The sequence below is a fragment of the Schistocerca nitens genome, chromosome 5 (assembly GCF_023898315.1).
Source record: "Schistocerca nitens isolate TAMUIC-IGC-003100 chromosome 5, iqSchNite1.1, whole genome shotgun sequence".
Taxonomy (NCBI): domain Eukaryota; kingdom Metazoa; phylum Arthropoda; class Insecta; order Orthoptera; family Acrididae; genus Schistocerca; species Schistocerca nitens.
Window position 1 is genome coordinate 483,179,460 of NC_064618.1, and position 14,866 is coordinate 483,194,325.

Here is a 14,866-nt window from a genome sequence, read left to right on the forward strand (position 1 = left end):
TCATGGAGTCATATCCACTGCTATAATACGTATGCAAGTCTTGCAGTAAGTACTTCCTGATCACCAAAGAAATGAAATATTTTGTTATTCTTCACAGCACGTTCCATGTAATTTTGCCACCGAGGCTTCTGGGCTAACCACCTTTAAATTACCTCTTATTCTCTTTCAGTTTGATTATAAATAATTTAGATTTTAACGACTAAACCAATCAAGTTCGTATAAAGTGACACATAATGTCCGTTTTAAAACCATTCTATCACTGTGGATGAAGAATAGTACAACAGTTCATAGACAGGCTTATTGGTGTTATCATGAAATAATTGTTTTGTCCATATACCAATAAATATGTATACATATGGATTTATCCTCTTCTGTTGGGCATAGATTGAACATATGATTGCAAATCATAATATAATATTTTATAGGCATTAGGAAGCAAGTTGTATTAGAGTATATGCCTACCTTCAGGTCTGAAATTTGGGCACCTTTCTAAGTACTGAAAGGCAATGGTAAAAACTGTTGTATGGTTTCTTCTTGTTTTTGTTGAACTTTATTCAGGTCATAATTATATGATAATAGTGAGAGAGTCTTTCCAACATGCAACTTTGTAAGTCAGTTAGTTAGTAAAATGCTGTTTCCTTTTAACTTCGTAGACTGAGAAGCTATTTGACATTTCCATTAAAATTTAAGAAGTACTTATTGGCTATATTTTGAAACTGCTTATATGACTTAATGTATTTCAGGTCATTCTACAGTCTCCACAGTGAAAACTACAAGATGATTGAACCTACAATTTGTGTGGGACATTATTGCGTGTGCCCATATAGGGGCCAGTGGCATCGGGCTCGAATAAGTAACATCACAAATGTATCGGAAGTGCAAGTAAGTGTAGGCCTGGTGCATATACTGTACTGGTCTTGATGGTAACAGTTAATGAATATGTAATATGCCATTAGAAACTTACCAGAATAATTTAATACCGTTTTCATGAAAACCATATGTGTAATTGGGAGAGGATGTAATATCTGCCGGCAGAGTGGCGATTCTTCTGGAAAACCCGGAACTCTCAGGAATTAAATTTTACCTGGAAAAAATCAGGAATTTTGCAAAATCTCAGGGTATTTTGTGTTTCTAATGTAATGAGGAAAGAAAGGTAATTATTGTAAGATGCTCAAAGTTCCGCATCCTCCCCCCCCCCCCCCCCAAGTGCTTTGCTCATTGTTAATTTGTCATGAGTATCTTATGGCAGCATCTTCCTCCCCATATCTGGAATTCTCAGGGAATCCTGCCCTGAGCTGAGCAATGTGGATGAAGTCTTTTGTTCTGCTGCTGAGCGGGGATTATGCTTCAGTCTGCTAGATAGTGTTACCTCGTGTGAATATTCCAGCTGCACGCTAGTGTTCGCTCTGTGTGCTGACAAAACATGTTCTGCATATTTTACTGTGGCAGACAATACAGAATGGAGTACCTGTTAAGGAAATCTGCAGCTGAAATGTAAAAGTACTGAAAGAAACATTTAAATGAGTGGACGTAAAAAAGGCAAATCCGAGAGGATTTCATATTTCAAACAGAGGGAGATGTTGCTTTAAGATCAGCTTTGACACCACCAAATACGAGTGTGATTTGAAAAGTTCGCAGAACAAAATAGAAAAAAAGTACTTCCATCATCGATTTTTTTTTATTTTTATTTTTCAGTGTAGTCTCCTTGTAGATAAATGCACTTAGTCCAACAATGTTCCAGTACCTTGATCCGATCTTGAAAATTAGTGTCCTCCAGGCCGGCAAAATAGTTGTCAACTCCGGCTATCAATTCTTCATTTGAAATGAATCTTCATCCACCAAGAAAAATTTTCAGTTTTGGGAAGAGATGGAAGTCTGACAGAGCCATAACAGGTGAATAAGCCAGGTGTGGCAACAATTCATACCTTGGTTTGTATAATTTTGCCATGGCGATGGCACATGTGTGCAGACATGCATTGTCTTGATGGAAGATGACTTTCTTCGTTGCTAAACCTGGACTTTTGTTGCAATTTGTCCAGGAGGTTAGCATAGTATTCTTCAGTAATTGTTTGCCCAGTGGGGAGATAGTCTACAAACAGAATTCCCTTTGCATCCCAGAACACTGATGCCATGACCTTTCCCGCCGATGGGTTGTCTTTGCTTTCTTTGGTGGTAGAGAATCAGCATGTTTCCACTGCTTTGACTGTTGTTTTGTCTCTGGGGTACAGTAGTGCACCCACGTTTCATCTGTGGTCACAAATCGGCGTAAGAAATCTTGTTCATTTCTCCTAAAACGGGCCAAGCATTGTTCCGCTATGTCCATTCTCATGCATTTTTGATCCAGCATCAGGAGTCACGGACCCATCTTGCAGATAATTTTTTCATTTATAATTCTTTAGTTAAAATGTGATATACCCTTTCAGATGACACCTGGCAAGCATGAGCCATTTCACGCATTTTCAATCGACAGCCCTACATGACCATTTTGTGCACTTTTGCAATGATTTCTGGAGTAGTGACACACCTTGTCCAATCACAGTGTGTGTCATCATCTAAGCTCTCCCAACTGAATTTAAATTCATTTGTCCACTTGACACAGTTGAATATGAAGGACCACAATCCCCCAGTGTATTCTGGACATCAGCAAGAATGTCCTTTTTCTTTTTTTTATTTACATGTCAAGTTCCATAGGACCAAATTGAGGAGCAAGTCTCCAAGGTCATGGAACATGTCAGTACATGAAATTACAAAGTAAAAGTAATAACAGATAAAAGTAAAATGTTTATGAACCCGAAAAAAGTCAGTGCATAAGTTTAAGTAAACACCATCAACAATACAACAAGAATCAGCTTAATTTTTCAAGGAATTCTTCGACAGAATTGAAGGAGTGACCCAAGAGGAAACTCTTCAGTTTTGATTTCAAAGTGCGTAGATTACTGCTAAGATTTTTGAATTCGAGTGGTAGCTTATTGAAAATGGATGCAGCAGTATACTGCACACCTTTCTGCACAAGAGTTGAGGAAGTCTGATCAGAATGCAGGTTTGATTTCTGCCGAGTATTAACTGAGTGAAAACTGCTTATTCTTGGGAATAAGCTAATATTGGTAACAAGAAATGACAGTAAGGAATATATACAAGGTATACAACTTCGCTTCCGCTGTTTTTTCCCCAACATTTGAGGCTTTAATGAAACGAATTGGTTACACATGTATCATTCAAAGTATTTTCCATTGCTGGTCACTACTTTCTCCCACCTTTCGGGCTGTGTACGAATCCCGTGTCAAAAAAATTGTTCATCTTTTGAAGCGATCTGCGAATTGATCCAATTTGTGACTTCTCCGTGAGATCGAAAGTGTTGGTCAGCCAGGCCATGCGCCATTGATCTAAACCGGTGATAGTCATAGGGAGCAATCTCTGGAGAATATGGCAGGTGGGGTAGGACCATTTTAATGTTTCCAAGTACATTTTGACATCTTTTGCAACATGGTGTCGAGCGTTATCGTGCTGCAAAATCACTTTATCGTGCCTCTCGCTGCATTGCGGCTGTTTGTCTTTTAATGCTCTGCTCAAACACATTAATCGCATTCGATAACAAGCACCTGTGGTTGTTTCACTTGGTTTTAACACCTCATAGTACACATCGCCAAGCTGGTCCCACCAAATGCAGAGCATGATCTTGGAGCTGTGAATATTCAGTTTGGCTCTCGACGTGGAAGCATGGCCGGGATAGCCCCATGATTTTTTGCATTTAGGGTTATGGTAATGAACCCATTTTTTGTCCGCGGTCACACTTTCATAAACAATATTTTTTAAAAACAGACATAATGTCTTATGGGATAACAGCAATCAGTGATTTTATAATGTTATTTAAAATCCGTCTTGATTGCAAATTTGTTTTTTATTATTCATATGACCGGTTTCGGTTCATTCAGAACCATCTTCAGATCTGTAAAAATAATTATACTAATTTACTATTTCACGAAAGCAAATCTTTTTCATCCTATCTAATCAACATCAAATGTACCAGAACGTACCTGATATTTCAGTTACAGGAGTAACCCGTCCAAATCCAGCAACTTTCACATGCTACGTCACATAAAATTGGTTGGCAGAGTGCCCGTCATTTATATTAATTATAACACTATTACCGACAGGTGGCGTCTGGTACATTTGTTACATTCCATTTGCACATACTGTATTCAGTAGATCTTTTTTATTAAAAATATTTAATTAAAATATGTAGATGTCAAAGCTAAAATCTGTACTTGTCAGGATTAAAAAAACAGTAAAATTATCATTTTTATACGATCTAAAAGGCATAGGGCGATTTATATATCTATGGTGTTGGTGTGAACTTGTTTTCTTCTACGGTCTGCTTCTGTGGTTCCCGCCATTTTGGTGTTGTGCTGCGGTCTGCTCAGTCGTCTGCTGTCCATCGCCGCGGGCAAGAGGGCCGCACAGGAGGGCCCCGTCAACGACGCCAGGCGCTGCACGCGTCTTCCGGCCTCTCCATCGCGCACCATCTCTCATCCCTCGGCCCGGATCTCCACACGCAACAGTTGTCATCTTAGTAGGTCGTCATAAATGCTATAATAGGCGTTATGATTGAATTCGCTTTGTTCGTTGAGGATTAAATCCGGATCTTTATTTTTGTGGGTGTATATTTCGATCTCTTCTAAAATGTTAAGAAACCGTCCCTTATGAGCTCTATGCAGGATGTCTAAGTTGTTTTCAATATTCGTGACTGAGTGCTTTGATGCAGCCATATGCGCCCCAAAAGCTGTTTTGTTTTGAGAGTAGGTGTGCTCCCTGAATCTGGTTTCAAAGTTCCTACCAGTCTGCCCTATATATTGTTTACAGCAGTCATTACATTTGATTTTATATACACCTGAATCCTGAAATTTATTCCTACTATTACATATTCTATGCCGGAGCTACTGAATACAGTATGTGCAAATGGAATGTAACAAATGTACCAGACGCCACCTGTCGGTAATAGTGTTATAATTAATATAAATGACGGGCACTCTGCCAACCAATTTTATGTGACGTAGCATGTGAAAGTTGCTGGATTTGGACGGGTTACTCCTGTAACTGAAATATCAGGTACGTTCTGGTACATTTGATGTTGATTAGATAGGATGAAAAAGATTTGCTTTCGTGAAATAGTAAATTAGTATAATTATTTTTACAGATCTGAAGATGGTTCTGAATGAACCGAAACCGGTCATATGAATAATAAAAAACAAATTTGCAATCAAGACGGATTTTAAATAACATAATATTTTTTAAATAATCCCACAAGAAAAAATAAGGAGATGTTACGTCTGGTGAACGTGGAGGACACTTAATTGGTCCTCCGCATCCTATCCACTGGCCAGGGTACAGTAAATTTAAAACATTCCACACATTTTTAGCATAATAGGGAGCTGCTTCATTCTGTTAGAACCACAGTCATTGCCTAGTTTCTAAATCAACATCTTCTATTAGCTCCAACAAATCATCGCGGAGAAGTTGTAAATAAGATTCCCCAGTAATATTTCTGTCAAAAAAAAATACGATCCTATCAAGTACCCATTTAAAATTCCACACCACACCATTAATGACCATTTGTGTTGATTGTCAACGGGTCTGTGCCAGTGTGGACTGACAGGGGACCAATAATGATGATCATGACGATTTAATTCACAATTGTTTTTGAATGTGGCTTCATTGGTGAACATAACGTATCTAAAAAAATCATTGTCACCTCTTATCATTTCCAAGGCCCATTGGCAGAAATGAATGCATATTTGCATATCTTTCGTCGTTAATGCCTGTATCAGTGTGATATGGGACGCATGATATTTATGTGCCTTCAAAATCCTCAAAACAGTTGATTTCGGTATTCCAGTTTGTCTCTGAATCGCACGACTACCTACTCATTTCGGGATCCAGTTGAACACAGGCGAGAATGGTAAGGGTACAAGCGTCATTTTTATTGTATTCACGATGACGAGGTGGACGGTGCATGTATCCATTTTGAACTCATTGAGTGCAATTTCGAAGAATGTTTTCGCTTGGATGACGTCTGTTTGGGAAAAGATCCGCATGCAATTGCGCAGCTGCATCGTAATTGTTATGGCATTCACCTAAAATGAACATCATATCAACATTCTCTGTGGGAGGATAGTGAGCCATGTTTTGCTAAAGAATAATTTACTTTCGTCAGTTGATGTTTATGGTTCACTATCTGAAAGTGAAGTGACCTCTGATCGCATTGCTCTGACATTTATACTTAGCCATAGTTCGCAGTTTGGTCGTGGTAGCACCACAGTCGGGTGAGTAATGCAATTGTGAAGAGTTCCCTGATGAGATTTTAATGCCATTCCACCTCCCTCCATCAAAAACTGTGGCGGATAGAATACATTTTATAAAAAAATAGCTTAATTTGGCATAATAAAAACATTGGTGCACATTTTGTATCGATTAGGTGAGTCCTTCTCAGATCATTCTAAATAAATCAGAGTTCTTCCCCAATTTTACTTTTTTCTTGATTTCAGCACCGTCTGTCAATGGTTTAAAAAATGTTTCAGACAAAACGTGATTACTTTTTTATGGAGAATCCAAATCTGCAATAAAAAATGGGGCTGGGGGTCACATGTAGTATCATTTGATGCCCCCCTTTGAGCTTACGAACTCGTCTTACCCGCTATTTTTACGCGATGTATAGTTTTTGAGATAATCTCATCCGAAACTTCAGATATTTTAACATACCAGTTTTGTACTGAGATGTTTCTCAGTATTGTTATGTATCTTTTTTGAGAACGTATTACATTAGTAATATTTTTGCCATTATTGGAAGGGGCAGATTATGCAACATTAGGAATGTTGTTGATTAATTTTGTATGGTGCTACAGTGTTATTGAAAGATGTGGAAAGCCTATGTTTGTTCAAAAGGGTATTGCCTTTTGGCCAATTTATTCTCGCCAAATGAGGTAGCGTTGCAGTGGATATACAGTGACAACAGCTAAATTCCATTGGAGCTGGGGTCTTACTCTTTAGTTCAAAAACTGAGATTCAAGCCTAAACTTGTTTCTTTGGCTTCATAGCCACAGAATTGGGAACCATATCCACATTCACCTTAAGCAATTTAAGGAAATCTGGGTGACCTGACAGAGATTTGAGGCACCATCCTCCCATTTACGGATCGATTGTGTCTCCACTGCACTCTTTTCCTCAGTTCAGTAAGTACAGGTGCAACATGTCAAAACTGCAGAAGCAACACAGTCCATGTCAAACAAACAAACATAAGTGAAATGACAAAAGAGAAGAGTGAGTGATTGACCACCTGTGACAAAGCATACATGTTTATAGTGGAAAATGATGATTAGACAGCATTAAGAAATTGCAATATGTCTTGTGTGAGGGCTGTTGACAGTTGTTGTGCCTGGAGGCCTAGTGGTAAAGCGCATGATTAGAAATCCAGAGGCCATGGGATCGAATCCTGATCGGGCCAAAGATTTTTTCTTTTTTAGTCTGTCATTAAACTGGCCTTTACCTCAATGGTGTGAGGATTCGTCAGGAACAACATGTTGTTCAGATTACATGTTACACTGTAGGCCCCCTTTTCGTGATAGGATTATAGAGTACCGTATTTACTCGAATCTAAGCCGCACTCGAATCTAAGCCGCACCTGAAAAATGAGACTCGAAATCAAGGAAAGAAAATTTTCCTGAATCTAAGCCGCACCTGAAATTTGAGACTCGAAATTCCAGGAGGGAGAAAAGTTAAGCACCTCCAAATCGAAACAAAGTTGGTCCATTGTAATATGAGACACAATTTAGGTCGAATGAATGACGATACAGCTGCAGTAGTTTGGTTCGAGTCATAAGCTTAGCAGTTAAGCTTTTCCAGGTAGCCATTGCTATGCGTCAGGCACTCCGTCCGTATTTATAGGGGTGCCCTTCCTTTTTCACGTGCTTCGTCTAGTTTGATTTGGTTGCTTATTTTTCTTTGATCTGATAAGTGCCGTTCTCTTTTTTATAGGTGTTTACGTCACTCTAAGCTGAAAATGCATTATTGTACTGTGTCATGCATTGTTTGTCGCATTCTGATAATGAGTGTTTACTGCTTACAATAAAAAAAAGAGAGGAATTGTCTCATAAGCGAAACAATGGCAAGAGACTGATATTTGTTGTTACTTACACTGCTGCTTTCTTTGATAATGATCAACAAGAACCCAATAATAGACTGTGTATGATAGAAGATGGTCTGAACGAGAGTTTAGGGAAAATTTTTCTCGGTTTGAAAATCTTTGCAGACGCCTCTTCAGTACATTACATTGTGCACAGAAATTAGAGTCATCTTAGATTTAAAAATCTAGTCAATTGCCGTGCTTCATTTCTGACTGTATCACTATTAGGCATAAGAATAATACGAATATAAACATGACATGATATGCATATTCTTCCGCATTTGCTGTTGTCTCACTCTAGTTTCATAGTTTATTAGGCAGACAGGATTTAAATGAGATAGCAGCAAACACGAAACAATACATGGCAAAATGTTTATATTCATATTATTCTTATGGTGAAGAGAATACTGCATGTGATTGACAATTCATAAAAGTTCCTATTAACAACCATCTCTTCTCACAGGTAGGAAAAAATTCAGAACGTAGAGTTGGCCATATTGACAAACATCCCGAACAGTCTTGCCAGTTGGATTTTCGTAGTACATTGAAATGCTGCTGCTACATTCGAAGATGAACAAATCGGAATTTGTATTTACTTTGTTGGATAATGTATGAAAATGCAGTGGTTGAAACTCGAGGCGGAGAAAAAAGCTCGTCTTCCACCTTTTTTTTAAATTTATTTAATGACGCAGAGGTTTTGGCGCCAGTATTTATCTTTGTGCCTGCAAAGCATGCCTATATATTCGACGGCAGAAGTTAGTTGTGGCGGCACCTATCAACATTTTTCAGAACTTCCGCTTACTTTGCACTTGATTCTAAGCCGCAGGCGGTTTTTTGGATTACAAAAACCGGAAAAAAAGTGCAGCTTAGATTCGAGTAAATACGGTAGGTTAGGGACAAGCAAGTTGCCGAAATGGTGTCCAGTTGGAAGACTTGCACCAGATCATTGAGCCACATGATATTATCGTTGACCACTCTCACATTTTACTGACTTTACCCCAGTCAGTGCACAAGACAATGAAATGCTGAGAGTTTCTTTTCCATATTTTGGACCTGTACATTTTAAATGCCCATCCACTCCACAGAACCATAATGGAGGATAAATGTCAATAGAAGATTTTCTTTTCCTTCTGACAGAAGAAATTGCTGAAATTTATAGAACAGAATAAAGTGAAACCAGCAGAGGAAAATGCCTCCATTAAAAGAACCTACAATTGGTAGACTTCAACAGCTGCAACCCATTCCATATCAGGAAGTCCCTCCCATACAGCCTAGCCACATGTGGGCGTCACATCTTTAGTGCTGAACGATCCCTCTTGAAGTATATTGAGGGTTTCACTGAAGTCTTCACAGACTGTAATTACCCTCTTAGCCTGGTACAAAAAGAGATGTCTTGTGCCTTATCTCTCCAGTCACCCACCAACTCCAAGAGTCCCATTGTCCGGTCACAGAGGAGCATTCCCCTTGTGACTCAGTACCACCCAGGACTGGAGCAGCTGAACCACATTCTCTGACTACCTCTCGTTGTGCCCTGAAGTGAGGAATGTCCTACCCACTATCCTTCCCACTCCTCCCATAGTGGTATTCCACTGCCCATCAAACATACACAATATCCTCATCCATCCCTACACAACCCCTGCTCCCAACCACCTTGCCTCATGGCTCATTCCCCTGAAGTAGACCTAGATGCAAGACCTGTCCTGTACATCCTCCCACCACCACCTGCTCTAGTCAGTTCATAAGCATCACCTATCTCATCAAAGCCAGGTCTACCTGTGAAACCATCATGTGACTACAAGCTAAGCTGTAACCACTCTACTGCATTCTACATGGGCATGACAACCAACAATCTGTCCACCTGCATGAATGGCCATGTATAGTCTGTGGCCAAGAAATAGCTGGACCACCCCATTGCTGAGCACACTGCTCAACACAACGTTCTTCAATTCAATGACTGCTTCACAGCCTGTGCCATCTGGATTCTTCCCACCAACACCAGCTTTTCTGAATTGCGCAAGTGGGAACTCTCCCTACAATATATCCTATGTTCCTGTAACCTTCCTGGCCTCAACTTTCATTAGTCATTGTTCTTATCCATCTAGCCCCTTTCCTGTTTCCATTCTAGCACTACATACTCCTCTATTCCACCAATGCACCCTCAGTCTTTCTACTTCTTTTCTTTTCCACTGTGTCGCCCCCCCCCCCCCTCCCTTCCTGTCTAACCACCCGACTGCACCTAGCTGACTTACCCTCTCTCCACCTCGTCCCTGTGTCACAGTATGCCCCCACAAGCAGCACTTTACTGTCCCCAACCCCTACACTGCTATCCCTCTCGCTACCTGCCCCAACCTACCCCACCATCCAGTTGCCTCTTACATCACGTGCTGCTGCTCACAGTCTGGCCTCAACAGCCAGAGACTGTGGTCGTGTGTGTGTGTGTGTGTGTGTGTGTGTGTGTGTGTGTGGGCACACATGCATGTTGCCTAGTCTGATGAAGACCTGTTTATCGAAATCTTTGTTTAACAGTCTTTTTGTTGTGCCTCTCAGCAAATCGTCATCTTCGCTATGTGATGTGTAACAACAATCGTTTTTGTGCATAAGCTACAGATAGATGTTTATGCTTTTCACAGTGAATGTCAATATAGTAACACAAGTGGTCAGGATATTTCACTCTCCCATATTTGACATAAATAGGATAGTTTAGTCCACAAAACTGTTCTAAAGTAAGTCACGTAGTGGACTGCCAGTATTCACCATAGCCAGTGAAATAATATAATCTGCGTCCCCATCGAACAATAGCTCATATGAGTAGTAGAAGCACAATAAGGGTATTACATGTGAGTAGTCAAAGTGAATTGGAAGAGATGTGCTAATTTTTTATCTTGTTTTACAGAACTCTGGTTAAACTACTGAAAGGGGTTGTTGTTGGTAGTGAAAGTAATTTTCACACCTCATTGTGTTTCCTAATGTAGTAATTCATCTACAGAGTAGGTTTAAAATCAGAAACTTTATGGTACTGATAATTTTTGATTCAACAGAGAGTTGCCATAACCAACTCTCAAGAAATATTCAGAACTAGACACTGCAAGCAATATGGATAACTTGACCACACACAGCCCCCTGAAGCAGAGGCACTCAGATCACGGTAGTCAAATTAGTGGGTAATTGACTCAACTTTTAATAAGTTTACATGCAGCAGCCAAAGGCTTGAGCAGATGAGGAATGGTGATCTTCCTTGCCTGACCTCACAGAATTATTTCTGGGCCTCAATAAGTTCAGTGTAGCGTGTTGCAAAACATTGTTTTCAATTCAAAGTAGTGTGCTCAAAACATTATCATAAAATTGTGCTTAAAAGAGATCAGTCTTTAGTCTTGGAAGAGATCAAGTATCAGAATCTTTTGTCAAATGAAGAAGGAATTGCTCTTCTGCAGCTACACTGCTGGCCATTAAAATTTCAATATCATGAATGCGACGTGCAGTCAACATCAAATTGGCGTGAAGTTACTACATGATTTGATACGCAAGTGATTATTGTTTCAGTGTAACTGCCTGATGTAGGTAGAACAATACTATCTACATTCTGTATACATGGACAGATAATGCAGTGGGTTTATCATTCAGAAATTACTCACTGGCAGTGTGGTTTCAGTTGCCTGAGACTGCAGCCGCGCGCACGCGCTTGTGTGTGTGTGTGTGTGTGTGTGTGTGTGTGTGTGTTTTGTTGACAAAGGCCATTGCCCAGTGTGAAAATCTTTTTGTTGTGCCTATATGCGACTCAACATCACTGTTACATTGTTGTTAGTAATCCTCAAACATAAAAAAATAAAAATGACCATTAAATATTCTAGCCAATATATTTCTCCAAAAATATAATAAAAAGTATGTCTCTTTATACGAAAAGTCACAAAAGCCATGTTGTACTAACTGATTTTTTTAAATAAAATGATTACATAGGATTTTAATGGGACGTTCAACTTTCGCAGTTATAGCAAATGTATTGTTAAAAGTATTGATGCTATAGACGCTATAAACTGTATACTAAATTTTACATCCTATACAACCCCCAAATCACACACAAATTTAATCATATATTCTTGCTGTTACACTGAATATGTGCCGTAAATAAAATTTCATTATTTGCCAGCCTTTCTGGTGTTGTAACTTTAATAGCCAGCATTGTAGTTGTCTTCAGCAGCATTTATATAGCTGGTCTGATGCTATTGAGACTGAGTACAAAAGTTTGAGCATCTACCAGTTGCTAGAGGTTGCTTTCAGTGAAGAATCAGAAATCAGTTGTACTTCGTCTTTCCTGAAGGCAGCTGTAAAAAATTTTTTGGTGCAAGAATTGTATACTTTCTGAGATAAGATAAAACTGCTAGGCAAGGTAAAGATGTCTCAACCTGGAGGTTGTTTTGAAAACTGCAGTGCTTTCCTAGGTGTCCTGAGGAAGTAATCATAAGTTTCTTGATATGAATTTGAATTATCAGCTGCCATAGCCTGTTGTAATTTTCTTAGTTTTGTGGTTAATTGTTACACAGCAAGTACTCAAAGTATGCTATCAAGAGTAAGAAAGTAATTTCAGAATTCATTATTTGTAGATAATTTTTGTGTTTTCAGCAGTTCTTTGCAATTGATTCTGCTCAAGCTGCAGTGTTGAGCAACAAGTGATTAAATAAAAAGAATTTTATGTCACAAGCACTGTAGGTAAATGTCCCTACAGTCTCCTGTTGCATCAATTGTGATGGTTACTGGTAATTATTGGGCTACAAGTCCAAAGGTGGGCACAATACTCAGTTGGTAGTAGGATTCTTTTTTTCTGTTATTAGTTTCTTCTTTTGCCTTTGGCAATGATTTGCGTGTGTGAAAAATACAGAGTTGCGCTGTGGTTTGGATTCTGCATTAAACTGTAGGTTCCCTATAACAGGTTGAGTAAGGTAGGTCAGAGAAATATAAGATCATATTATCAGCAACATGACCATGTGTAGTAAAACATTGAATTCTAAATTATTGACATCAGACTTGCCATAGGTTTCTGCAAAATTGGGAAAAGTGCCAATATGTTTGTGGTGGTGATGTAACAGGCACATAAAGACTAAGCAGTTCAGTGGGCACAATTTTTAATATGTTCCCCGTATCGGGATTTAAAATGCTTTCTGGATACATTCATTGTGTTAGCTGCAGGTGTGAATTTGATGCTGTAAATAGTGCAATTGGAGATATTAAAGTACGGTGACATTTCCTTGATTTCACAGGTACTGTTAGTGATCCATCAGATATTCAGTGAATATAGCAAGCAGAGAAAAGATGTTGCAAATTCTGCTCCATTACTGGCAGAGGTATTGAAAGAAAGTAGACTTCATATAGCTCCCAGGGTATTTTGAAATCCACCAAAACATGAAAACTGCTACAAGAGTCAGAGGTACCTTCTTACGGTATAATGTGACATATGATGTGTGTTCCTTACATACCGTTGCCTAGCTTCAGAGATAGAAATTATTTTAGCGAGAATACAAGGTAGAAATCATGTTAGCAGGAATATGAGTGAACAGAAGTGAAGGAGAATAAGTTTGTTGGCACAAACCATCAGTCATGTTATACTGTACGTACTTCCTCTTGGTAAAAGGGGACATTCTCATCTTTTTTTATCTGTAGAGTATTGTTTTCCACACACACATATATATCTACTTCAGCAATGGGCAAAACATTGTGGTTTGTGTGTCTTGTCCAAGATCCATTATGCATTGTCCTTGTCATTTTTTTGAAGAACGTATTTTATTTTCTACCACTGTAATAGCTTTTTGTGGACTGGAAGACATACTGTGAACTCATTAGTTAACAGGTATTGAAGTTATCATTGATTAATGTACAAATATGTGGTTGGTTTCATATAACCTCTGTTACAAATGTGTGTAGGTGCAGTTAATTGACATTGGTGCAGTAAGCAAGAAGAAGAAAGAACATCTTCGATATCTTGCAAGAGATTTTGCAGACCTGCCTTCACAAGCAATGTGTTGTCGCTTGGCAGGCACAGCAGCAACTGGGCGGACAGTGTGGCCTTGTGAAATTAGAGAGCTCTTCGTGGAAGCAGTAATTGGTAGAGCATTCACTGCCACACTGATTAGTATTAGCCACCAGGTTAGTAACATTTAAACTTCCCAATGTCCAGCTGTAGATTTGTAGTTTAGAGATATTAAATGCATGGAAAACTGCTTCTGTTGACTGATAACAAAGGTGTATAACATTTGAATATGAAGCAGTTTTTATTACGTTGAACGTCAACATAAATCAGTATATGTGAGATGGAAAGTGAAAAGGGGCCTCTTGTCAGAGAAGTAAAACTTCCAGTACAAGCAATAACATTTGATAATGTCTAAAATATCTATTTTTGTTTTTTGTATATTTTAGTAATTTACTTCATTCTGTACAGGCTCATATAAGTTCAAAAATTTTAAAAAATCTAACAGGGCTCAATAATATCATTAAAAGCAATTGATGCAAATCTTCTGAAAATGGTCCTCTTGCCATTACGGGGAAGTAACATTAGCCTGACAATGGTCTCTTTTTCTAAATGTCCCAGTTGTGTATTCAATACTTCAGAAAATAGTATCTCCTAAATTTTATCGGCATTGTAAGGAGCTTAAAATAGCTTTACTTACGATGAAGACAGATAAAAGAAATGGTCCCTTTTCT

The 14,866-nt window shown here is 38.8% G+C and overlaps 1 protein-coding gene across 2 annotated transcripts in view; it reads left to right on the plus strand.

Moving 5' to 3' along the window:
- The window catches only part of LOC126259270 (uncharacterized), a 119,629-nt gene that overhangs the window by 89,478 nt on the left and 15,285 nt on the right, over positions 1–14,866 (plus strand). For both annotated transcript variants that reach the window (XM_049955905.1, XM_049955906.1), the window contains 2 exons: positions 744–882; positions 14,090–14,311. In XM_049955905.1, coding sequence (XP_049811862.1) covers positions 744–882; positions 14,090–14,311 — 361 coding nt within the window. The remainder of the gene's footprint in view (positions 1–743; positions 883–14,089; positions 14,312–14,866) is intronic.